Source organism: Calypte anna, chromosome 8 (genome assembly GCF_003957555.1).
Source record: "Calypte anna isolate BGI_N300 chromosome 8, bCalAnn1_v1.p, whole genome shotgun sequence".
NCBI lineage: Eukaryota > Metazoa > Chordata > Aves > Apodiformes > Trochilidae > Calypte > Calypte anna.
Genome location: NC_044254.1, coordinates 16,520,708 through 16,546,801, shown reverse-complemented (window position 1 = coordinate 16,546,801; position 26,094 = coordinate 16,520,708). Strand labels below are relative to the sequence as shown.

Sequence of the window (26,094 nt, the reverse complement as noted above, 5' to 3'; positions counted from 1 at the left end):
CCCAGGTCTGCTGGAATGCTCTGGGCTCCAGCACTCATGGCAGACGAGCCCGTCCCTTCACTGTGCCCACACAGACTTGCCGCAGGTGGGCGGGAGACAGAGCCCCGCTGCTGATGGTGTTTGCAGTGGGGACTCATGATGGGCATGGGGGCTGGGTTATCTCACCCAAGGTGCAAAGGTCTGGCTCTGCTTCAGACCCTGTGGTAGGTGGTGTATTTGGGGAACTCCACTGTGTCCTCCTCAAAGGCCACTGATTCGCTCCAGCTTCTCCATGTGGTGCCTCAGGAGCAGAACATGTCCTCATCTCCCTAAAGAAGCCTTGTCCAGTGGCATGAGGTTCAGGCTTATTCCCTGATCTGACTGTTCCCTGTGTCAGCACTGGCACATCATGACTGCAGAGCACCATGGCTGTGTTGCTGCTGCAGAGGCTGCTGCATCACACAGAGGTGATCAGCTCCTGCCCCAGGAGCACAGTGTCCCAGCACCAGGAAAAACAAGCAGGAGCCTGGTACCATAGCTACAAAACCCATATCCCCAGTGGACAGACATGTACCTGGTGGACAAAAGACAGTCACAGACTCAATAATTCTTCAAAATGGGGAGTGAGGAGAAGCAACACAGATCTCCTCTTCCATAACTACTGAAATAGGGAAGCCTTCATTATTTTTTCCATGCGTGGATTTATTATGAAATCAGACAATTAGGAGTAATCATAACAGTTTCTGCAATAATAAATTACTTGAGAAGATTCCACACATCCTTAAACACTTAGTTTAGTATCTCTGTTATTCCTTGAGTGTTTTCTTACACTAAACAATAAAAACATTGAAGTTTTTCTGTTTTTTCCTGTGCTACAATGTACAGCTTCATGGACTGCAGTCTTCGTTCTCACAAGAACATGCTATGTGTGCATCAACAGTGTCCTGCATATCCTCTGACTTCTGGTCAAATTTCATCTGTTTGTCCGTCAGGCTGGTAGCTGAATCTGATGAGGAACAAGAAATTAAAAGTAAACAGAAGTACTTCAGAAGCAGTTTTGCAAGGTACAATGTTTACCATTCAGTAGTCATTAGTTACAGCAGGCTTGGCTTTTCCTCACTGGCTTACATATATGTATTTGTCTAAGTCACAGAGAGATGTTCCAGAAAATCCACTTAATAAATAAGCCAGTTCGACCTTGAAAATTACTATTTCCATGTTGAATTTTATTAATAATATATTTAGGAAAGGATATTGTGGTTCTAAAGGAAAATCAAACTTTGAAAACAGACTTGAACCTATTATTTATATAATATATATATCTAATATCTTATAGTCAACAATATAGCTATAAAAAACACATCTATATCACTACACCTGTGTGCAGGAATCCCATCCCCATCTGCCCTTCTATTGCTTAAATCAGTTCAGTGGAATAGGATCAAGTCTAAAGGCAGTGACAGGTAAAAATACAGAAGATGAGGATCCTGATTTAAGGCTACAGCACACGATCCCCACAGGCTGCAATACACAGTTTGACTGTGCAGTTACCCTGCCCTTACCTTGTTAAGTCAAAGTACCATGAAGAAGAGTTTAGATTTTAAAATCCAGTATCACAAAACATAGGAAAATAAAAAAAAGAAAAATAGCTCTCTTGCTAAAGGAATTTTTACATATCAATGAAAAGAGAAAGATCTTCATTCAATAGCACAGAAAGTCCATCCTATCTCTCTATATGTTAGATTATTCATACAAAATCACAGAATCATTCTGGTTGGCAAAGTAATTTAAGATCATTGAGTCCAACCATTAATCTAATACTACCAAATCCAGTGCTAAACCATGTCCCCAAGCTCCACCTCTGCATGTGTTTCAAACACCTCCCTTCACATTTCAAGTGTAAAAGCTGAGGCAAGGCAAAATCTGTTTAGACTTTCGTGCAGCTCCTACTCCTTAGGATTTCTGTTGACTTACCAGCTGGGAGACAGTGGAAACCAACAGTGACAGGAGCAGTCTTGGTGGCAGAACATCCTTTCCTACAGCGCAGCACAGGCTCTGTGGAATAGCACTTGGACTCCACTCCTGCAAGCTGAACGGTCTTCTCCAGCTTCACGAGCGAGCGGCGCAGTTTGCAGGCTGCAACACAATCGGTGGTGATGGTTTATGAGCTTCTGTACAAAATCTTCAGATCACCCCAGCCCCACCCATTTGCCAGTGCTGCCCATTTTCAAACAAACTCCTGCTGTGAAAACTGTATTTTGATCATAAGTAAAGCAGCACCCCTGACTGATGAGCTTTCCGAATCATCCAATGAGATATGAGGCTATTGCAAGTTAAATTCAAATGCAACTAGTTTGCTTCTAGATTAGCATGTACAAACATAGTCTGATGTACTTTCTAATAAACATTTTGCAAAGTACGCCGGCTTACTGAATAGCTGCAAAACCACATGCAGAAGCTTAGAATATTCAGCAGTGAAGAGAAAGGGGGGATTTCTGAGCAAACTTAAATAATCGCTGAAGAATTAGATGATTACCACTGTCATTCAGACTCAAAATTGCTGTAGAGACCAAAAGTCTTTACTGCCAGACAGTAGTATTGGTCTTGTTCTGCATTTCCAGCACAAGCAGCAACAAGTGTGTGAGAAGCTTAGTGGACCACCATTTATCCCTGACTATAAGCTTTATTCTCTAAAATTCCAGCCACTCCCACCTTACGTGAAATGGAAACACAACGTGCTCACCACCAATCATGGGAATATTGGTGTGCACATGCATGTGTCAGGCATGTCAAACCTCAGTCAGGTTTGACTCCCAGTATTCTTTAGAAAGGAATATCAGAATAACAGCTGATGTACAGCTAAACATGTAGAAGCCATCCCCAATGATGGAGGAAGCCCTTACCACCAGGACAAGTCATCTTTACAAAGGCAATGTGCCTGCTCTCCTCCCAGCAATGTGGTATTCTGTTGCATCATTACCTCAGACAAGAGCACCAAGCAAGCCGGCAGATCCTAATCTGCCAGAACACTTAAAATACAGCTTTTTTGTTTTAACTGTATAATTAAATCCATGGAACTGCTCATGCGCTTGAAAACTTTTCTTGACAAATTGCACTGGTTCAAAAATCAGGTGGTCAGCCAAGGTAAAATAATTACTAATCCTCATCTGACTTTTTGATGGATAAAATGCTGGCTGGAAATGCTTTTGCAGTTATATCAAAGCAATGGAATCATGTGAATTTATTGTCTTACACTTTTTTTCTGATCTCCTAAAATGCTTTAAAACTAAACCAAACATTTTGTTTCAGCCTGGTTATTTAATTTCAACTGACTTGTAGTTTTTGGCTTGCGTGTTAAACTTGTAATTTCTAATTCCTTTCTAAACTGAAAAATGCTTTTTATACTTCATATAACTTCATAAGGAATAATTTTAAAATGCTTTAAAATTTTTTTTACAGATTTTAAATTAAAAAAATAATTACATTTTCTATAAACAGCAGTAACATTATATTAAAGTTATTAGTGCTTGAATACCTCCTGTACAAAGCTTTTCTTCCAAAATCCATGAATGCCCAAAGCTCACTGCATCTTTAGCTAGATATCCATTGGGCATCCGATATTCCTGTTTGCATTCTGAATCATATCTTCCACATAGTCCACACATTTTCCCTGCCATCCATAAAGCAACTTGGATCTTCAAGAAAAAAAATCAAAACAATTGCAAGTTAAAAAAACCCCTAAGCCTATGAAGAAGATTCTATGTAGGTTCCTTACAGTATAAATTAATGCACAAACATTTCAAATCCCTTTGCTAAGAATTCAAAAGGGTCTGACAGTCAGATGCCAAACTCCTGTGGTACTTCAGTGTTTTTAACTGTGTTACAGCCTTTAAAACCTATTTTGCCAGTCTAGTACATTTAGTTATTACTACTGTAGACAATTAATATGCTGGAGCTTTTGTCTGATGTATATATTTGTAGTACTGGTGAGAGATTGCATATGGTTTACCAGTTTCTTACAATCTCATTTCACACTGGTTTTAGAGCAGCCCTTAAAACATTTATCTGTCTTAATAGAATGGCTGCATTTTTCTGATTTGAAAAAATTATCAAGCCACAAGAACAGATGACAGGAGCTGAAAACTCATTTTTCTTGAAAATGCACTGATGGTTCAATGTGTGTACAGTCACAGCCCCATTTCCCAAGACACACCTCTCCTGCAAGGATAAGGTAATTTTTGTTGGTGAAAGATTCTCACTTCTGCTCAGAAAGAGCAGGACTGTGCAACCCTGCACTGTCATCTTCTCTTTCGGGTTTTTTGGGTTCTGCACGGATTTGGGTTTGCCACTGTATGGTCTTGAAGTCACACAGATTTAAGAAATTCCTCAACACCTAAGCTAATGAAGAGGCAGAACTATACCTTAAATGTGTGTCCATCGAAGTACAATTTATCAATTCCATAGGCTGGGGCAACAAGTACAAGCCCTTGCTTTTCACTATAGATCCACAGAGAAGCACCTAAAAGAAAAAAAGTGAACAAAGCAAAATCAAAACAGACCCAACCTAGCTCCTCTAAGAAAGAAAAAAGTAACTGTTGTGTTTCTAAAGTGTTTTTTTCTCTTGAAATTCCTCAATTGTTCTATTCAAGAAAAAAAAACTCTAAACATACAGCAAAATGATGTAGAAATGTGTATGTATAGAAAACAGGTGTTTGTAAAAAGATGGAAAACAGTTTTAATTATCACAAATATACTCATTTGTCTTTGGGTTATTAACATATTCATTTCTAGAAATTACTACAGAGCTGTCTATAATAGCTGTATAGTTGTGCATTAATACAAGGCTCTGACTACAATACAATGGAGTAAAGAAATACAAAGAACACTGACTGGCACTGGAGACATTTCTAGCTCTGTTATAACTTTCGAAGCACACAACAAATAGGACAGAGCTCAGCACTGGCAGGTGCTAACCCAATTTCAGCAAGATTCAGCCTGACCTGTATACTATGGCTCTACAGTCAGGGAACACTTTGTGTACTGCCTCTGTCTGCATAGCATGGAATGAAACAAGATACCCTTCTGTCCTTTCACAGATGAAGACTATTCCTGCCATAAGAGAAACAGGCTCTTTTACCAGCTCTCCATATTTACTCCTACCAGATTTCAGAAACCTAGCCAAATGTATGCCTATAAATCAAATTGTGATAAACACTGATATACAAGTGTGGTGATGCTTAGAAAAGTGCTACTCAAAAAACTTTTAATCAAGGAAGATTTTCTAGTAAAAATGAAACACTTCTCAAATTCAGAACTCTAGAAGGAGCTGCAGTAATGTATGAAAAGGAGGGATCTTCATATTAGTTAAATATTGCTTAGTTTGGCCACTTCAAGAGATTTACACTCTAATCAGTCTTTCTAAATATTCCCGTGCAAGTGTGTAAAACACATCATCTTAAATATTATCCTTCCAACCAAAGGTATAAATACTTATTGAATGCCTTTGACAGAGTTAAAAAGACCATAAAATCTTTCACTGAATACATACATGAAAGTGAAAAATAGGAGGATGCTGCATCACTCACCAGAAGATACATATGAGATGTTTCTTTTGGGGCTTTCAGCCCCATCCACCAGCAGTTTCACCTGCCCATCCACAGGCTTCATATCGATTTCACTGTTAGGGAGAAAGGAGTTTGTGCCCTGTTTGTATCCCATCCATATACATGCAGTGGCAAAGGTATTTTCCTGATCACTAAATATCACTGGTCACAGCATAAGCTCGTTTCACCCACTCAAATTACATCAGAGGTACTTTTGTCAGCAAAGGTGCAGGGTAAGATTATCAGCATCTCATTCTATATAGATGGGAAGTAAATAAGGGAAGAGCTGAAATCCCATGGGCTACTAACCACTGCAGCAAAGCTCAGATCTAAGCTCCTCTCATATTCAGTGTTATTCCCTCCCTCACACTCCCAGATCTGGCAGGAGTTACTTACTGACTGCCAAGCTTGATGTCAATTGCTTTCAGGTTCATAGCTTCATCAGCATTCCTCATCATCACCAGGAACCTGAGGTCTGGGCTACAGTCCTGAGCCAAGATGTGGTAGCAGTTTGCTGGCATTGTGTAGTTAAACTGAACTTCATTAAAGGTTTTGATCTTGTTGTGGGTAACAGAGCAGGAAGCTGGTTAAGCAAAAAGCCAGTGAATAATTGCTTTTCTATAAAAGAATGTCACTAAATAGCATATTTTGTTCTTAGTGCTGTATTATTTTAGCTTTATATTTTTTCCATTATGTGATATTTTTTATGTATTACAGAGGCTTTTGGCTACTAAGCATTCATAAATTTGAGAAAAATAGCAGGAAAAATATACTTCTCTAACTAAAAATATTGCCAGAAAATTTAAATGTTAGTTCATATACTTGTTTCCTGAAATGGTCAAGTCTTGTCCCCTGAAATGCTGATGTTTTCTGTACTACACTCACAATATTCTCCCTGTTGAGTCATCCTCACACAATTACAGCACATTTCCTAATTAACTGGAGACAAATAATTCCAGAAAAAATCAGGTGCTGAAGTCATTTGAATGACAGAGGATGTCATGCATCTGAACCTGATTAGAATCTGACCTTTTAAATTTTCAATCACTGCAGAGGGGCCTTCAGCAAAGACATTCCAGATGGGAGGCTGCAACTCTGAAGCTGGGATCATTGGACCTACAGGGAGTGACAGGGGAAGCCTCATAGCTTTTTCATAGAGGACCATCTGAAAAGGAATTCAAAACCACATTCAAAATACACTTGTGCCAAGTATTCACAGCAAACAGGCAAGATCAGCTTTTTCTCCTATTTGAAATTTGATTTCGATTTCTTCAACGTTTTGGCTGACAAGGACTTTATGTGGAGACAGCTTATCTGACTCACTGTCCATGAGCTTTTTACTTCTGCTTACAGTTTTCTCTCATAGTAGGGTCACCATTAAGATATTATTTGGGAGAGAATTAATTACTCCCCTTCAAATGTGGTTAGGAGCTCACTTAAGGAGATACAGTTGGAATTACTCATAATGAATACCCACAGTACTCTCTTTCTCTATGAACAAAATAATTATGAATATTCTTGGTTGTAATATAAAAAAGTTGAAAAGGAGCAAAAGTTGTTTTCATAATTTGCATATAACTGATGCTTACTGTATTTTTCTTTTTCAGAATTGACTGACTGTAATTAAAATGCAACAGTCACAATTTGCTACTAGGAAAAAAATAAAGTGATAATAATATTTCATAATTACATCAGGAAGCTTGACAACAACATCACATGTCCTTGGAGAAGTTAGAGCCACAATGAGACTGGCTTGTCGTGAAGGATTCTTGTCCATTTTTTCAGAGAAACCCAGCATAAAAGCAGCACCAGGGATAAACTTGTAAAACCTTCAAAAATTCAAATCAGAAAGATCTGGTGAAATAGAGAAGGAAAAAGCAGCAACATCCAAACCAAGTTGTATCACATCTGTGTGCAAGTAGAATACAGTCTTTTGGATCACTTCCTAGGTCCCTGTGACCACTCTGCTTTACTGATCAAGTTCAGCGAAAGAAAGGATCTGTTCCTCAGTTTTCAGTAATTATGTTCAGGATAAAGAATTACTCTACATTACAATATGATGACTGTGAATTCCCACTCAGCTTTCATGTCTGAAGACAGAACTCAAACACATTAGAGGATAATAACTTTAACTACTAGGACCTCGTGAGTGGATGCTGATTTTTCCCCGTTGACCAATATCATTAATGAGTGTTACTAAAGACTGAAACCTCACCATTCTGCCATGGATCTGACACTTGAAGGAACTTTAGGCCACTTTAGTTTCACTTGTGCAGCAGGGTGGGCAGCAAACTGCCCTGTTACCAGCTCAGCTGCAATCTTGTAATCCTGGCAGTTCCGGCCCCATTTCAGGTAGGCCTGTAATGGAGAGATAAATAGGACATTTTAAATATATGGAACATGGTTTTTCTGTGATGCATGCAGCTGTACACATGTATTTCTGAGCCTTACCGCTGCCTTGTGAGCATTGAGGACTGAAGCATCAGCACAGAGCTTCCACTTGCTTGTATCTGTGAGGTTTGATATGAACAGCTGCATTCGTGGAGTGATGGGGTCAGTATCAGCATACACCACGAGCTGGAGGCCTCCTATCTTCCTATCATTACGAATGCCATGAAGAAAAACAGCCAACACTGGTGTTTTAACATCTCCCAAAAACTTAGGCTAAGAAGAAGGGGGAAAGAATATGCAAAGAATATAATTACAAAAGAGTTACCTTAGAACATTTTAGGTGCAAGTTCTAGATGGTTAAATGAAAAATAAGCAACTGAATTGCAAATATATACCAGCATATGTACCACACAAATATAGGTGCCTATAAACTGTCAATGCATATGTCTTTAATGTGCATGTGCCTCTGCATGCACAGATGGATTTTATCTCTGCATTTTATATGAGCCAAAATTTGTGCTATTTCCTAAGCTACAGCTGATACCATGGAAACATTCATATCATTAAGGTACTGTAATGACGATATGATTTGGGCTTCATTGTTAATATCCATATATTTGCTGTGAATGAAAGTGGTTCAGTTTGACTAACAACACCAGCTGTCAGTTGTACTCATCACTCATTCTCACAAAAAGCACATTCCCTAGCTAGTGTCCACCTGCTTATCTGTCTGGTTTGTCTTCTGGATTTCACCTCACATTTCAGCTCTGAGTTCTGTGGGGCAGGCTGGTTTTCTATTTGCACAGCACCTAATCACAAAATATAATCCAGAATGTTGTCTTCAACATCAAGAAACTTCCCTTTAAACAGCAAGGCCTTAAAATGCAGTAACTTGCAATTCCTTCATTCCATCATTAGACTTCATGTCATCACTTGCCCCAGAGCAAGCCTGAACACATCAGACTGGGTGGCGGTGAGGAGCAAGGGTGCCTCAGGACTGTGCCTTCTGCTAAGGCTCCTCTTAGCTTCCTCTTACCAACTTCCTTGCACTGGCAATGCAGCACCTCAGCTTCCCTCCTGGTTGCAGAGGTCAAAAGATCTGTCTTTTGTAAGGTGGAAGGCAATGTAAGGTGGAATTGCCATTAAATCATGGTGCCTGGTCCTTCTAAGTAAGAAGGATCCTCACATCTCTGTATAGGAAAGTGTATGGGAACTATTGTGTGTGTCTCACTCTTGATTGGTACCCGAGACTTGAGAGCTTGGTATATCTTTCTAGCTGTACAATTACTACAAGTGCATGACCACTCTGCCATTCTTCCAAGCTGTCAAAAACCACTAAAAATGATGCAACTAACCTGGGAAGCATCTCGAGATGAGGCATGACTAGATCTGCTAGAAGAGTAGGTGCTGCTAAGTTCGTCAGCTGGAAGTTTCTCTTTTGGGAACTGGAAGGCAAAAAACCATCATGCTCAAGAGGGTAAGTTAAAAACATGTTTAAAGAAATTGCACCAAGAATTGCTGCAGAATACTCTCAGTCATGGCACTTGGTGCTGGTAAACTTGCATTCCAATCCTGAGCAGCTCAATGACCTGCAATATGCTTTGTCCTGGGTAGTATACATGCAATCCAGCTCTGAAGAATCATGTTTACCCAAATATATTTGATCCTTTAGAAGAAAACAAATAATGAACATATCTAAATGAGAATTCCCTGACTGAAACTACAAGGGACTCGAGCAAGTCACATTAAACCAGCCTCTGTACAATACAAAAAATCAGAACTGTTTCATTTTACTTCTAGAAGGGTCTGATCAACTGAAGGACACAATAAATGGACCAGCTGATTGGAAAGGATCAACTGGATGGACACACACAGCTAAACTTTTTACTTTTAGTGGAGTACTAATATTAAGTGCACAGCTCCTGGCTGGCTCACAGAACAAGTAAGAATCTTCTGCTGAACTATAGTCCCATAAAATAAGCTATACTCCTGCTTTCGTCAACATCACTATCTTGGTGTGCATCAACAGTGATTCCAGTTCAAGAAACCAAGTGATCAAAGCCAGCCAAATGACCCAAGCTCTTAATGGTAGGATCTTTGTTATTCCCAAGTGTGCACCCCCAGGCCCTTGTACTGCTTTGGCAAAGCTTTGCATCTACTTTGCAGAGAGATAAATGGTGTCATGTGCACAACACAGAGGACCACACAGCTCACTGTCTATGCATCTCAGAAGAACCACCGTGGTTGATTTAATGTTCTAAATGTTATCCGTACTGATATTTTCCTCAATAAATATGACAAGCTACCCTTTAAAGTTCCTGTTTGACTCATGAAAGATTCCATACTTAATGAAGAAAGAAAAACTCACCTCTTGTCTGTGTGCTGATCTAAAGCGATACTGATAAATCTCATGCTCTTCCTTTGAAATTGATAAAAACAAGATTAGAAATCTCAGAAGAAGAAAAAATGTCGCAGTTACACTGGAAACTGAGAACCCAGAATTAAGGGCTTTACTAAGCATCATTCCTACATCATTCTGTATGCTTAGTAACAAGCCCATAATGCAAGACTTGAAGTAATTAATATAAAGCATTATGTTCCCACCACAAGAATTAAGACAGAAGCATGCAATGTATATTGAGAGAAAGTAGTAAACTGACAAAAAATCATTCCCTCTCTATGACAAAAGTTTCAACGAAATTGTGGAAACTTTTGAGATGCCTTGGAGTAGGCATCTATGCCAGTGATTGCAGGTGTGGTTGCAGAATAAATTTTGCCATTTTATGTTGCTAAAATTGACTGTATTAACTCATAATTTCCTGAAATATGACACAAAGCCAGCTACCATCAGGACTGTGATTCATAAGTGTTAGCAGCATCAGTCAATTTACTGACAAAGTTACCCATATTTTGGAATAGCTGTTGCTGCTGCCATCTTCCAGATGTCCTGAATGATGCCAATGGCTATGGTGACTTGATGACTTGCTGCTGCTGCTGCTGCTGCTGCCGCTGCCATTCAGATGCTTTAAGTGATGCCTTTGGCTATGATGGCTTGATGACTTCCTCCTGCTGCTGCTGCTCCTACTACTGCTACTGCTGCTGCTGCTACTACTACTGCTGCTGCTGCTACTACTACTGCTGCTGCTGCTGCTACCTTTACTGCTCCTGCTATCTTTACTGCTGCTGCTGCTACTCTTGCTGCTGCTGCTACTCTTGCTGCTGCTGCTATCTTTACTACTACTGCTGCTGCTGCTGCTCTTGCTGCTGCTGCTGCTGCTCTTGCTGCTATCTTTACTGCTACTGCTGCTCTTGCTGCTGCTGCTGCTGCTCTTGCTACTACTGCTACTGCTCTTGCTACTACTGCTACTGCTCTTGCTACTTGCATCTTTGTTTCGTGTTTGTTTTACTTGATTATTCTCATCTCCATCCACAGCCTTTTTAAGATCAGAAGCAGCAGATGATGAAGAAGAGGAGACTGCTGAGGAGGCAGAAGATGACCTGGAGGGATATTTTTCATCAGGGTCTGTCCCAAGCTCTCTTAGCACAGTGTTTTCTTTCTTAGAAGGCTGCTTCTTCCGGTGTTGTGTTTTATTTGCAATCTGCAAAAAGAGTTCCAAGAGAAGTGCAAGAGAGAGGGTACACCTGGTTCTGTGTTTACAAAGTAAAACTCTTCTGGGTGTCAGACAAGCTGCTCACATCAGCCTTTCAAGGAAAAACTCCCCTGCCTCACTCACTGTAGAAGCTGCAGAACTCCCTTAGATCCTCTCCACCCAGCTGAAATCTAGCCCAACGTGAAGACCCAGCTCCAGCTGGATGCACCCTCTAGGACTGGTCCCTCCAGAGGTGGCACTGACTGATACGCCTGGCACAGGCAACTTTCAAACTAGCCCCATCCTTGCTCTCCCATAACAGTTTTCCACACTGAACTTCAAGTTCTTGCCTTCATTTAAGGAAAGATATTCCCCTTTCCATGCTCAAAGGCTCTTACCTTGAACACATTTTCAATGCCTAGAATCTTCTTCAGCTTAGCTTGAATGTCCTCATATGGAGATGACTCATTCTCTTCCTCAGACTCTGAGTTTACAACATGAATTATTTTGGAAGCTGCTCTGGATCCTGCCTGAATTTCCAGCTGTATTTTGTCAATATCAGCATCTGTTTGAACTACACACCAATCGCACACGTTAGAAGGTTATACTGCTTCAAATAGCACCAGCAAACCTAACATTGTAAAGCTTGTGCTCAGTATTGTACCTGGCATCAAGACTATTTTAGCTTCGTGTTCTCCAATTAATCTGTGCAAATATGTATTTTTTAGGAAACTGGCATCTTGTGACCTTCTGAAAAAGCAGAGCTGACAACCAATATGATGCAGTTTGATGCAAATGTCTCGTTTATGAGTTTTTCTTCCTGTGTCACGGTGAAGATCCTCTTGAGAGCCATAGGCATGTTTTCTTGGCATGCTGTCAGCTCCTTGCTGCATTGGAGATGAGGATGTGAATACAACTGGGAGCACATCATAGGCAAAAATAAAACTGCAGATGTGCATCACAGAGAGGGTAGATATTACTATATAAGCAAAAAGAAAAAGGTTACCATTGTGAAACCTTCACTGGAAGCTTTCTCTGATGGTTTGAAAGGTTCATCCACAATATTTGTTGAAGCATCTCCTGGGAGAATTGAGGTTCTCTTTTCAACACCTAGTTCTCCTATGTTCCTTGATACAGCAAAAGCCTTATGGCTGTTGAGATATGCACAAAAAATGGTGAATTATTCCAAGCCCTTGTCTTTGGATTAAACTAAGTACACCTTTGTTGGTGTCATGTGGCAGCACAGAAAGATGGTTTTTTTGAACAAGGGGATTCTATACACAACTATTAGTATAAAGATTATTAAAGACAAGTAAGAGTTCATGGCCAACATTGGTACTTATATCAAGGGAAGCTTTAAAACCCTGGATAAATTTAAACAAATTTAAGAAAACACAAAAGACACTATTTTAAAAATTAAAACTCCTAAAAGACAATAAAACAAACAACAAACAAATAAAATTAATAACACTAAACAATAAATTAAAATAAAATTTAAACACCTAAATAATTTATCTATCTTTTGACTTTTAATTCCCTTATTTCTCGTTCATTACCCCACAGATTGTGTTATACACTACAAAGCCACGTGGCCTGTCTAGAAATGCCTGTAGATAGTCAGTGAATAGAGAACTTTGTGAGGTTTCAGCAACTGGAAGTATTTGGAAGTAATGCTACTGTACCTGCCAACCACTATCTCAGATTCCTCATGGCACGGATTTGTTTCAATCTTAATATTTTTCAGTTTCATGTCTACCTTGGCATCAAACTTCATTGGCACTCTTGCCAGAACCTTGCCTTGAATTTCAACAGCATTTTGGAAGTATTCTGTGTTGACACCCATAGTCGCAACTGTATGTAGGTATAAGCTGAAATAGAGCAAAGTGGTCAGATATAAGAAAACTGCTCATTCTGCCTTTTCATAAAGGACCTCCAGCATACATAAGCCTTAGAAATTTTCCATACCTTGGGTTTATGTCAGCCCGAATCTGCATGGTGGATTCAAGCAACTGGGAGGGCCTAAAATCTCCAGTTAAAGGGGGAGTCATCTTTCCATCCACTGCAAACAACAGAACAACATTTTTAAATGGCAAAAGGGAAATAAGCAATGTGAATTTGAGCAAGACATAGATTTCAGGAAGATGAAAAGGGAAGACTTCAGGGTCATGAGTCTCTTATTAGCCTGGAAAACACTCAAAATACACAGAGAGCTTGTTCTACAGTCAGAGGTTCTGATGTGACATTGCATGTGGAACTAAAAATACAGTATGGAAATAAAGAGCTGACGAAAATGAAAGCTTGTTAACTAGTATAATAACAGTAAAATTTTAGAAACATGTGGAACCAGAAAACAGAGTGAACAATTGGCAATCAAGCTAAGAAAACCTTGCTCTTCAATCTGTCCTTAAATCAACTGAGAACATCTTTCTTCTACTGTGGACCCAAAACCAGACATTGTACTCCAGATGCAGCCCCAGGTTTGCCAACTAGAGGGGGAAAAGATCTAGTATTTCCATACTAGCTCAGCTCTTGCTGTTGCAGGCACTGATGCAGTTGGCCTCCAGCACCAGAAGAGCACACTGCTGATTCACTGTACCAGCTCATCCTCCAGCCTCTCTGCCCCTTGCAAAACTGCTTTCTGCCTGGCTGCTGCCCAGCCTATATACACTCACACGGGTTATTCCACCACTGGTGAGGGACAGACCAGTATTCCAATATGCTACTAAAACAGACCAACAAACAAAAATCCAAGAGTAGCCAGGAGTGGGCACATAGGAGACTTGTAGAAAGAGCAGACGTATATGTGCTTCACCCTTTATTCTTTATGTGGTGTTAGCAAAAGGAAGGGTCAGACAATTTTGCCTAAAATAAAAGATTGCTGCACAGTAAACAGTATTTCACTGATTTAACTTTTTGATGAGTGTTCATACTAGACCATTTATTCTGTTAAAACTGGACTGCGTCTCTTTCCACAAGTCCTCTTCTCTTCCTGCCTTCCCTAATGTTACTGGTAGTGCTCTTTTGATTGTCATCCTCTTTCTTGTCTTTTTTAATGCTCATTGAATCCTGCTTAGCTTGTATGTACATCTCAGGAGCTGCCCCTTCTGCCCATGCCTGCAGTCAGCTCCCCACAGAGCTCTTGTTTCTTCCAACCTTGAATGCCAGAATACCTTTTTCTCTTCTGGTTTCTCACCTCACCTCCTCTGTCTTCACTCCATTCAAAGTTGAGGCAGAAATCAGCTGTGTTCAGCTTCTCTTCAACACTTTCACTACCTCCCCTCTACTACAAAAACGAGTTCTTTTCCTAACATTCTCTTTTTTCAGTTCTTTCTCCATCCCCTTGTATCCTGCCCCTCTCATCCCCTGCTCAGAGCTGGCACAGCTGCTCCTGTGCTTCCCCACTCACCCTGGAATGCTGCTCGTGCCAGAGCAGTCGTGTAGGACCCGTACTCCAGGGGCAGCCCCGTGGAGGTGGGGATGAGGTACCGCAGCTCTCCCAGCCACACCGGCTGTGTCCATTGCCCTGCCACGCCATTCCGGAGCTGGCTGGCGATTCTCTTCATCACTGTGCTCCTGTCTGCAGGCTCTAGCACAGACTGCAGTGAGACAGAGATCCAAAAGGTTAGGATACAAAAGGACAATGGTGTTAAATCTTGCAAAGAAAAGTAAGGTTTCCTTGTACCTTCATAGTCTGCTGGAGGACTTCCTTATTGATGTTGACATAGGCCAGCTCTTGGCCAAATAGTTTCAAGTAGGCTGATATCAAGGGGGTTTCTGTTGGCAGCTCCTTCCACCCCAGCAGCTAGGAAACAGACAAACAAGCAAAGTTCTGTAATGCATGAACTTGCAAATGGTAATGCAGTACAAACCCATCACTGACCAAGCTGCAACTTTCCTTTTCTGCCTGCGTTTCTTTGATGCTTTGTGAAGAGCACAGTGCCACTAATTCAGACTCATTCCCTGTTGTTGAGATCCTCAGTAGCCTCTTGCCCAGTGTTTTGTGTTCTGATGCAACAACATTTACAAAGCAGGTCTGGGCAATTAGTACCACTGAACTCAGTTTGGAAGCATAGTAACAAATAAAAAGCATAGTAACCCTTGTCTTTTTGCTTTAAGACAAGGGTATAGTCTTGCAAATTAAGTGAGGTAGAGGAAGAGAGGGAGGAAGAAGCTTGGCAGGCATAAGACCCACACAGCACTGCAGTATCTAACTGCCCTCTCTCCTCCTGTGCTCTCTCTGCAGTGCTGCATGAGGTGGGAGGAGGCAGCACCAAGAATTTGCAGAAGCCATTGCAGGGGTGATGTCCCCTGCAGCCCCACTGCAGAGCTCTCACAGAAATACTTGAGTTGACTGCTAGGTGGGTAGTTTACCTTCTGAGACAGGGTTTAAACAGTACCAGAAGTACCAGCTCAATAAATACCCCCTCACATAATCCACCCATTATAGTACTGAAAATACCTACAGCTTTTCCAATCTCCTTTATCTTTTTGTATGTAGGATATTCAGCAAATGGGATATTTTGTTTCATGATGACATCTGTGAGGCCTTCCACGCGAATGCCAGCCTACCAAAAAAAAATGAGAAGGGGCAATCTGAAACATACTTCCAGAAACAAAACTTTGAGGTAAATTTTAATTTGAATTTGCTTTATTATTGATTTAGGTAAATATTTACCTCCACCAAATCAGCCACTGACCCTGCAGAATACGCCATCAGCTTGGAAATTATTGCTGATGGGAACATTGTTCCTGGGCTATTCATAACAAAGACATCTCCAGCAGCACCAATTCTGTAGTTATCTATGGCAGAAGTAAACAAAAGACATCTTTTTTTCTAACCGTTCTGCTAATCATTCCAGATCATATTTCTGCAGGTTTTTTTTCATCCCCAACTCTAAGATATATCATTATGTGAATTTTAACTGCTTAGGCCAAAATTAACAAATCACTACTCATGCACTTTTAAATAAGTGACTGTCACATTTAATTCCATTTCTTACGGAAACATAGAATGCTGTATTTGTCCAAAAGCTTAATGTCACTTGAGAGTGGATTTCTGAAGGGAAATTTTCCTGGTCTCTGAAACACTTTTACTCACCAAAGTAACCACCAATCCGCATGACCTTGCTATACCGGTAGCTCAGCCTGTCCAACTTGGGGGCCAGCATCTTGAGGGCAATATTGCAAGCTGAAGAGCTAAACAAAATGAGAAAATTGATAATATCCAGAAATAAGCTGCTCCCCATTTGCCCTTACTACTTGTACAAGATCACCCACTTCATTCCTGTCTCTGCTTACATGTTGTAGGTGTATGGCAATCTGCTCCTTGACAAAGCCTTCATGTGGGAATACACAAAACTGGCCACTTGCAGATTGCTCTCCTTCATTGCCACATTGGCTATGGTTGTTATTAAAGCAAGGGCAGGCCTTGCCTCAAAGATAACAGCACAAGCCATCATTCGCACTTCGGCGGGAAGCGCCTGGTCTGCAAGGATCTGGATGAGATATCCCTGCACCTGCAGAGAGGAAAGAGAGTCTTGTATTACCAATAGTTGAGACTTTCTTTTCAGACTGGATCCACCTTCCTCAACCTGCTGGCCATGCTTCTCCTGATAAGACTGGGCTGCAAGCTCACAGTGCTCGTGAGCTTCTCATCAACTAACACCCCTGAGTCCTTCTCAGGGCTGCTCTCAAGTCACTCTCCCCCTGTCCTGTGAAGGAGGTCAACCCATCACAGTCAAAATGACACTAGCATAGCTTTTTGCATTACTGACATCCAGAGACTGGTGAATAACTTCAGCAAAAACTACTGTAGATAATAAGACAGATTTATTCTTTTGGATTTAATTGGCTATGACAAATGACTACAGAAACACTGCTGATATCCTTCTGGAAGCTTCCTACTGACTAAGAAGTAGCTTAGCAGAAAACATCATCCGAAATATAAAACTGTATTGTGTTTTTAATATCAACCCTATTTTTTGCAAACATGCTGAATTGACAAGCATGGTACCATTAAATTCATTACCCTTACAGTATGTATTCTCTAATTGATGAAGCAAAGAAATCCCTGACAGATCCTACTTACTGTTTTGGGGTCCTTCCACGCTATTTTTCTCAAGGCCATTATGGCATCAATCTGAATGTGGATTGGGATATCAGAAGCACTGGATGAAGATATTGGAAGGAACTTGAGGATACGCTTGATGCTGGCTGGTTCTCCCATGTTGCCAATGCACTTCAGAGCTAATTTCATTTTGTCTTCACGGCCCCTGCTGATTGCTTCATCTGCCAGGTCATGGATGGGCTGTAGGCAAAGCACAGTTCAGTTTTTTCTTTCTAATGTATAGATTGTCCACAGTGTTTCCCCTACCCCCTGCAAAGCTTATCACAATAAACGAAGTTGTTTTAATGAAATTCCTCAGTAATGGCTTCTATCTGCTTTTTACCTTAAATTGTGAAAACGGTGTTTTCAATGATGAAGCAAATATCTACATTAATAAAATGATTGACTACTTTTGTTCTGCAGGAGACCTATGAAATGTGATTTTGTAATTCCAACAGCCATTTTTATACTGCATCTTAAAATAATTGTGCTAAAGTAACGAACATTACTAAACTACTAAGAGCAACCTAACAAAAAGCTGCCCACCTGAAGAACTTCTTTAGGACAAGCTGAAGTCTGAGAACAGTATCTATTGGCCACAGAACTATATCCCAAGCAGGCAACTTGCTGAAGCATGGGACTTTTCTGAATCCGAGAACTGGTCATTAAATCCTGTGGGGAGAAAAAAAAAATTAAGTTGGTATTTAATACAATGCTTTGCATTAACTTCAGAGAAGGAAAATCATCAGAACTTATCTGAAGGGAGCATCCAAACAAATAGAACAAGCTTGTAAACATTTTATTTGCAAGCTTCACTTAGGAGGTTAATTCTCCACTGTTTTCAGTACATATCATAGAATCATAGAATTTGTTGGAAGGGACCTCAACTATGTAAGTTTACATAGTACCCTTATGATTTCCCTCAACTGAGCATAACACTGAAAGTGCCAAGATCATGGGTAAACATCCATCTAAAAATGGAATATCCTTAGAACTAAGTATAACTCAGTTATGCTAATGACACATTCTCAGACCATATTCTTTTGTTCATATTTAAGAAGAGTATTTACAAGAGATGGCAAAAAATTCAATAAATTATCAGAATATTGGTAATTTATTCATTATCAAATGATTCATTATAGTGTTAAAATGTTTAATGTTTGCATGACTCTTTCCCTTGCAGCATTTTCCAGATCCAGTTTGCAAATAAAAACACTATTCAAATAAGTCTTGTCATAGGAATAGTTTGCAAATAAAAACACCATTCAAATAAGTTTTGTCTGAGGAAGGCATGACATGTGATCCCATCAAACCCAAATGGGAATTTCTCTCAGAAGCTTTTATATCTGGATAGCAAAATGAAGACACAGGACTATGTCACCTTCCATGTATGTAGAGGGCTAAAAGAAAACCACAGTTCAACATGCACACAAACTGCATACTTTGTAATCCAAGGTTGTCTTCCATTATCATTCCTTTTGTAACTAGACAGGAAAGATTCACACAGATTTACTCACTGCTGCTATTGGAACACTGTGTTCATCAGCTTTCATTAAATGGAGAGCAAAAGAAACACTTAGAAGAGTCTGAAGGTAGTTAAGGTCATCATTGCGAATTCTGTTCTTAATGAATTTGAGTGCTTCTGTGTTGCCTGTTGCAGAAACTGCACTCAGAAGCCATCTCCTGCAAGCAGGTTAAAAAAAAAAAAAAACAGAAACCTTAGTTAGCTCTCAAGTTCCCCAGATGGAAAAATTTCTTAGAAGCTGATATAATGAAATACCTGTATCGGGGTTTATCTGACAATTGTCTCCAGATGGACTCAAGAGCATCAGCACTTGCTATCCGGCAGAGCTGCACGAGCTCCAAGAATCTGTATGGAACATCATCATGGAAATCTTGTTGGTTATTCAGGACTATGTGCTGCAGTGTTTCCACTATCTGTTATGAAACATGAGAGAGAGAGAGAGCATACATAATTAAATCCTTTGTAATTTATGATCAGTACTCTTTTTCAATTTTTTTTTTTTTTTTTTTTTTTTTTTTTTTTTTTAAGTAAGAAAGCAGTTGGAAGGCCTGAAAGTACCATACCCTTTGCTCAGGGTTTTTTGTCTTGACGAGCTGCAGGGGCATCTGTGGCAGTGCTGATGGGAACTGGTAACGAAGGCTTCCATAGCTCTGCATGGAAATGTCTGGGGTGCTTCCCCGTTCACTTCTCACTTCCAGCAAGGTGAGTTGTTGTCTGTCAAGAGACAAGTGCCACAGGAGGAATGAATTAGTCTTCCTCCATCTGCCTTGGCTGATTGTTGGCTCAGTGACACTGTGATGGTATCAGTTTTGCTCTTTAATAATTTTTCTTATCACAGTGAAATCTTACGGTTCTCTAATGGTTAAAGCCTTCTAATTGGAATGAAATAGTATCACTTATCTACAGGGAAATAATTTCTGAGGAGGACCTAAACTTCTGTCTTTTGAATGAAAACTACTGACATGATGTAATCAATTATTTCTTATGTGCATCATCTTTCTCCTGACACTATTAATTAGCCCCTTTTCAGGACAAACAGAGTAATAAGGTTGCATTCTTATGATGCTAGCAAGGAAAAGATCTTTTCTCTTTTTCTTCCATGTAATTGTAGTGCCAGGTTCACTAGGATAGAAATAAAGTATGGTTCATTGAATTTTTAGGAGTGTGGAAACTCCAAGTGTGAGAACTCACAACTTTATACCCAACTGCACTGGACATCAATTGCCATTTCTTCTTGAAAGGGACTGCCAGAAACTATAATTACTCCCACTTTGTGAAGCCAGCCTGTGTCTCCTCTACCTTGCTTCCGTGACAGCAACCCCGGTAGGTTCACTGAGCGGAGAGATCTGGTAGACCTGCTGTGACACCACTTCTGTGATCAGGGTACCCCCATCTGACTGCTTCAGTTTGTAGGAGAATGCAGCAGTCCCTTTTATGAGCCTTTCTTTCTGGAAGAGGACAGTGAGACCCAAAGAGTCACTGGAAACAGAATGGGCATGCTTCTAATTAGGAAGATGTTTCAATGACTGACGTACCATGGTGTCGACAGGACAAGGATAGATGTAAGCCATTCCAACACTCTTCATCACCTTCTCCTGGCAATTGGTTTGGTCTACAGTTTTGGTAACAGAGACCCGGCTGTTCTTTCTGTCTTCCTGGATGATGTATCTTGTGTGGCAAACACCTCCAATTCCAGCCTGGCAGATCAAGAGAGATAATGACACTTCCCAGTTATATCAGGATCTCACTGTGAGAAGAAATTTTTCTACAGCAGTAGGATAGTAAGGACCTACTGAAGTGTCTTCAAAAGCTATTACCATTACACACAATTGATCCTATTGAACTAAAAAAAAGATGTGAGCAATACTCAGTCAGGGGATATAGTTTAAAATTTAAAAGTACTCAATTAATATCAACAACGACCAAGCAGAATGGATCGAGTAGATGTACCAGGGGAAGCCATAGAAAAAATACATCAATACCTAATAATTCTTTTCTTTAAAGGATTGTATCTTAAGACAGACATCTTAAAAAAATATAGCACAGAGAGTTCATTCAACACATATTCATATGCTTTCTTCTATATAAATGAAAATTGAATTTTTGTGATGATGTCTGTTTGAAAGGAGATGCAAATAAACGAACTTGAGGGAACAGAGCCTAAAGAAGACACATCCTTTCAGTAAAGTAGTTTTAGAATGGAAAAAACAAACCTCTTGCAATTCATACACATTCTGTGACTTTTTAATGGTTATCTGTATCATGTTCAGTATTCCTTTCACTATGTTAATACACATATCGGGGCAGTCTTCTGGGCCATAAATATTTCCAACCCGTCCACTGTTGTATTCAAACTTGAAAGGCCGATTAAAACATGAGGAGAAAATCTGGGTGATTTTGGGAGATCGAGTGAAGGAATCCCTGGGCCAGATCCCATTGTATTCCTCAAATTGTGGAGAGCGGATCTGGGAAAAGATATTTATGTTAATAAGATTACTTTGGTACTAAACATGCAAATGGCTACGAAGAAATGAAAAAAATCACCAGTTCAATGTGCTTTCTTTCCAAAAGTAGGCTCAGAAATTTGTTCATCCGTTTATTCTTTTGTCTCTTGCTTAGACTACTGTAAAATGAGTATAAACCTTGTGGGCTCAGCAGTGTCATTTCATCTTGCAGAAGCAGTTAACATAATGCTCAAATCTCAGGGACATTTAAACAATTTTAATTGCATTAAATCTATAGAGAGAAAGGCTAATTCAGAAAGTTATTAAAAATTCAAATAAAATTATCCCTAGTTTTTCAGCTTCAGAGTAAACATGCTGCTTTGAGTGAAACTTAGCAATTTAAAAGTTTGTAAAATCCTAAATGTCAAAATTACAGTTTTACAATTTTTCATTTTGATTCATCCACTTTCAAATTATTTTTTTACTAAACTAGTTGCTCTATTTGCTCCATATTTGTGAATTGCTTAAATCAAAAAAAATATTTTTAAATAATGAACACTGTATTTTGAAACGGTTTTTCAACATTTTTTCCTCTCGTACTGAGACACCATGTAACCAGAAGCAATTTCAGTAACTTTGGTAAGGAACTGACGTTCAGGTGCCTCAGAGTACAGCCTGGTGTACAGCCTGTGAGAACTTTAGGATGAAGATGATAGTGAGCAATGCAATCCCTTGCCCATAATTTTTATATCTTGCCCTTGTCAACTGAAAATCCACAGTTCAGCTGCAAACAGTAAGAGCTCTGTTACTGAACTCTGTGCCCAGAAAGAAGCTCTTATTTGCTACTAAACAGACCAATAAAAATATTTTTCTGAAAGATATTCTAATAGGATGAATCAGGTCTTCTCTCCATTAGTGTCAGCAGAGGCACGATTTCACGTGCTCAGAGCTTTTACTGCATTTCCCAAATATTGAATATTATTACATGCTCCTTTTTTATGCCTTTCAGTTTTTTAAATATTTCTTTAATAGCTTATCACTTTTTATATTTAGCTTTTATCACTTTTAAAAATCTTTCTCAATTAACTGCCTGCATAATGATTTTAGATGGCCAAGCCCTGGCTCCCCACAGAAGTTGGAAACATGTTTTGAGATAAAACCACATCTTAAAATCAGAGCAGGTCTGAGTGCCTTGAGTTAGAAATAAACACTTTCTTACAGAAACTCTGATTTTGGCACCTCTATTTCTGGCACGAATTCTTGAGGAACACCTGCTAGGAACAATTTCCACAACAAATCCCTCTAATTGACTGAGTTCCAAATCACTCATAACTTCTGAAACCTGAGCCTGCAGACCCTTCTCTGACATCTACAACACTGAGCTTCCCGTTTTGTTTCCTACAGCTTTCCCAAGCCACATACTAGCCAGACTGGGATTTGTACTTGAATACTGCACTTTTGGAAGAAGGCAGAGTACCTTGAGGAGGTGAGTGTTCTCAGAGAGCTCACTGATCTCTACTTTGCTGCTCAGGCGCACTCCAGCTTTGGCCAAATTCTTTTCTTGAAGCCCATTCAACACCCACCCTTCATAGCTGTACAAGTGGATCCTTTTGCTACTGAATCCAGGGTCTGTGGGCAAGAAAAGCCATTTTCACAGGACTGTAAGCATGGTCTTATGAACAGGCATCTCAGCAAAGTCACCAAAATGAGGTTATAGAAGGAAATCAACTTACCAATGTCAAATTTCTGGCTACCTGCAAAAAGAGATGGAAACCCATATGAATAACATTCAGTCTAGATCCAATCGTTTCTCCTGAGCCTAAGGAAATTTTGGAAAAGAGGCAAAGGAGGGATATGCAGGCTTACCTACAAGGGTGAGCACTAGTGCGAGAATGATTCCCCTCATAGTGAAGGTGAATGGGGCTCTGCCAGACATGGTGAGACTTTTATGGAAGAAAGCTGAGGAACACGTGGCTGTGTTCTGCTGAATTCTCAAGTTTTTTATCAGTTTATGTAAACACTTCCCTTTCTGCAATCCTACTTTTGCTTCAGGTGGAATAAAGGAAATCAAGTCATACCTCGGGATCCCACTGATTTTCTCAGATAAGTCCTTGGCTGGAGTGTTTCAAAGTGTCTCCTTATCCATAAAACATTTTTACTAGATCATTTACAATAAATTTACAATAAACACATTACTTGATTTCCTACATTGTGTCACATCTGTCTGCTGGTATTTGGTCCTGACACAGATTAGGTTGATTTTGCCCAGGTTATGCTGACCTGGCATCTGACCTGAACTGTTATCTAACTGATAGTGGCCCAATTAACAAAATAGAGTCAGTGTCACACGGTTTTACAGCATTCCCTCTTCCCACACCGTTGGTTTAGGGCCACCCCTTTAGGACAGATAGAGGGACAAATCAACTTTTGCTATTCTTATATTACTTTGTATACCAAAGCACATTTAACATCCTACTGAAAACCTGCACATATGGAAAATATATATGTATTTATTTAAATTAATCAGGGGATCAATGTGTTCTTTCAGCTCCGGTCACACTGACCATGAATATTTTTTAAATTAACAAAGATTTCATAAGCAATCTGTAAATATTTTATCTTCCAAGGTAAATGACAGCTAAATGTGAATAATTAAAACCCACGAGAGACTCTTAGCAGCAAAACAGGGGAAATAGGAGTGCAGGTCAGATAGAACTTTTCCATTTTCTAAGGAGCCAAACACAATACTCAGCCAAGCACCCAAACTGATGTAGGCTTGCAGCCAGCAGCATCACTGATTTAGCCACAGCCCAGGGACACATTCACACAAGTTGCCTGTTCTAGAAACATCAGGAGCATGGAGGCAACTGGAGCTGCACACTTGCCCTTTTTGAGCATGGTAATCATCAAAAGGGAGCAATGACTTCTGGTCAGTCCCCCAAAAAATGTTACATAGTCTGCCAAAGCAAGCAGTTTGGCAGCTGGATCAACAAAATAGGCAAGAAAAATTTAACGGGGTGTTGGAGCTGGAGGGGATTTCTGGAGGGGTAGCTGCAGGCAATGCAATAAACAGCAGGCTTTAAGTCAACAAAAAATGTGAATCTGATTCTAATTCAACACCGAGTGCACCCTGGTTATTCAGGCTCTTTGTTTCTCTTCCCACAATACCTACACTGCTGTAACATTAACCATAGGATTGTGATTTCTGGCACACATTGTTTTAATGACTACAAATGAACACTTATTTTCTATTACAGCAGTTTCTATAGTCTCCCACAAGCAACTGCTTTCCCGGGTTGTCAGTCCCACAAGTCTTGACTTTTTCTAAGAGATTCCATCTGTGCTGTAAATACATATGAGGTTGTGCAATCTCTATTTTAGGAACTGCCATCCAGGTCACAGCAGAAGACCACACGTGGAGGGAGATGGGACACATCAGCAAGCAATGTCTCTTCTTCCATGATGAGTATGTTCAAGGAAATGTATGGTTTGTGTCTCAGGTCACAAGCTTTTCGCTATGACATCTGCAAGCTCTTCTATTCAATTGCAATAATTTATCACTGAACATTTTTTAAAAACAAACCTACCTGTTCTACATTCCAGTTAGTTGTACATCTTGTACAACTCCCAGCTTTGACAAAGGAGCACGAGTACTGTGTCAGGGTGAAAACAAACTGCATATTATTAGAATTTTTAAATTTTTTTTTATTTAATCGAAGTGGAACTTTGCTTAGCATGGTGAACAGCAGAGGCCAGATATGCTGTCTGAAAGCAAGAAATAAATCATTGGGTAACTTGAACATTTCTTTTAGGATCAGATTTTGATTCAACTAATACCAGCTTCTCATATTGTGTCCTCTACTTCTTCATCGGGGTTGGAGGGGAAGAAAGTAAAGCATGATTTCTTATATTCTTCACCCACAAAAGCTTTGTGGTCACTGCAAATTAAAAAAAAAATCTCCCTGCTTTGTAGGGAGAAAGTTCTCTTAAGTTTTAATTTATTTTTTGCTAAGGGGCTGTTTTGCATTGTTTTGCACTGTATCATCCTCAACCACCAGGGATGAAAAATATTAGCAGCTGTAATCTAATCCCATAGAGTAAATTCTCATACCTAATCCAAATGATATTTTTAGTAAATATACTCATCATATTGACAGAAAAAAAGGAAGCAACACATCTTGAATTTCAAGATTTTGTTAAACAAAGCACCATAGTTTAAGAGAATGGCTCATCTTTTCAGTATTATGCATAGGTAGCTAACAGTAACTGGATGCTGATCAGCCACTGGTAACAAGAACTTCTTGCTCCTTCTCAGGTAGGGCATTTGCTCTATTACCTCAAATACCCCCTATCACTTCTGTGAGCAGTGTCCCCCTTTGCTCTTCAACAGCCTTCAAGTAAGAAAGATCCTGAAGTTGTTTCCAAGACAGAAATATTACAGTGTCACCATACTACC

The 26,094-nt window shown here is 39.8% G+C and overlaps 1 protein-coding gene across 1 annotated transcript; it reads right to left on the bottom strand.

Moving 5' to 3' along the window:
* Positions 1-839: 839 nt before the first annotated feature.
* On the bottom strand, positions 840-23,544 carry LOC103525937 (vitellogenin-2). Its single transcript, XM_030455078.1, has 35 exons — positions 23,505-23,544; positions 23,372-23,392; positions 23,116-23,267; positions 21,408-21,659; positions 20,730-20,891; positions 20,494-20,642; positions 19,758-19,908; positions 19,450-19,607; positions 19,187-19,352; positions 18,216-18,341; positions 17,652-17,870; positions 16,862-17,079; positions 16,662-16,759; positions 16,239-16,363; positions 16,027-16,128; positions 15,246-15,365; positions 14,970-15,159; positions 13,529-13,622; positions 13,246-13,431; positions 12,570-12,714; positions 12,228-12,450; positions 11,962-12,137; positions 10,877-11,572; positions 10,342-10,392; positions 9,329-9,418; positions 8,034-8,246; positions 7,798-7,940; positions 7,273-7,411; positions 6,612-6,747; positions 5,979-6,165; positions 5,565-5,656; positions 4,401-4,498; positions 3,515-3,674; positions 1,954-2,115; positions 840-985 (listed from the first exon to the last, which is right to left on the bottom strand). Exons 1-35 carry the CDS (start codon positions 23,542-23,544, stop codon positions 867-869), a joined length of 5,559 nt encoding a protein of 1,852 aa, XP_030310938.1. The 3' UTR covers positions 840-866.
* Between the last annotated feature and the right edge of the window lie 2,550 nt (positions 23,545-26,094).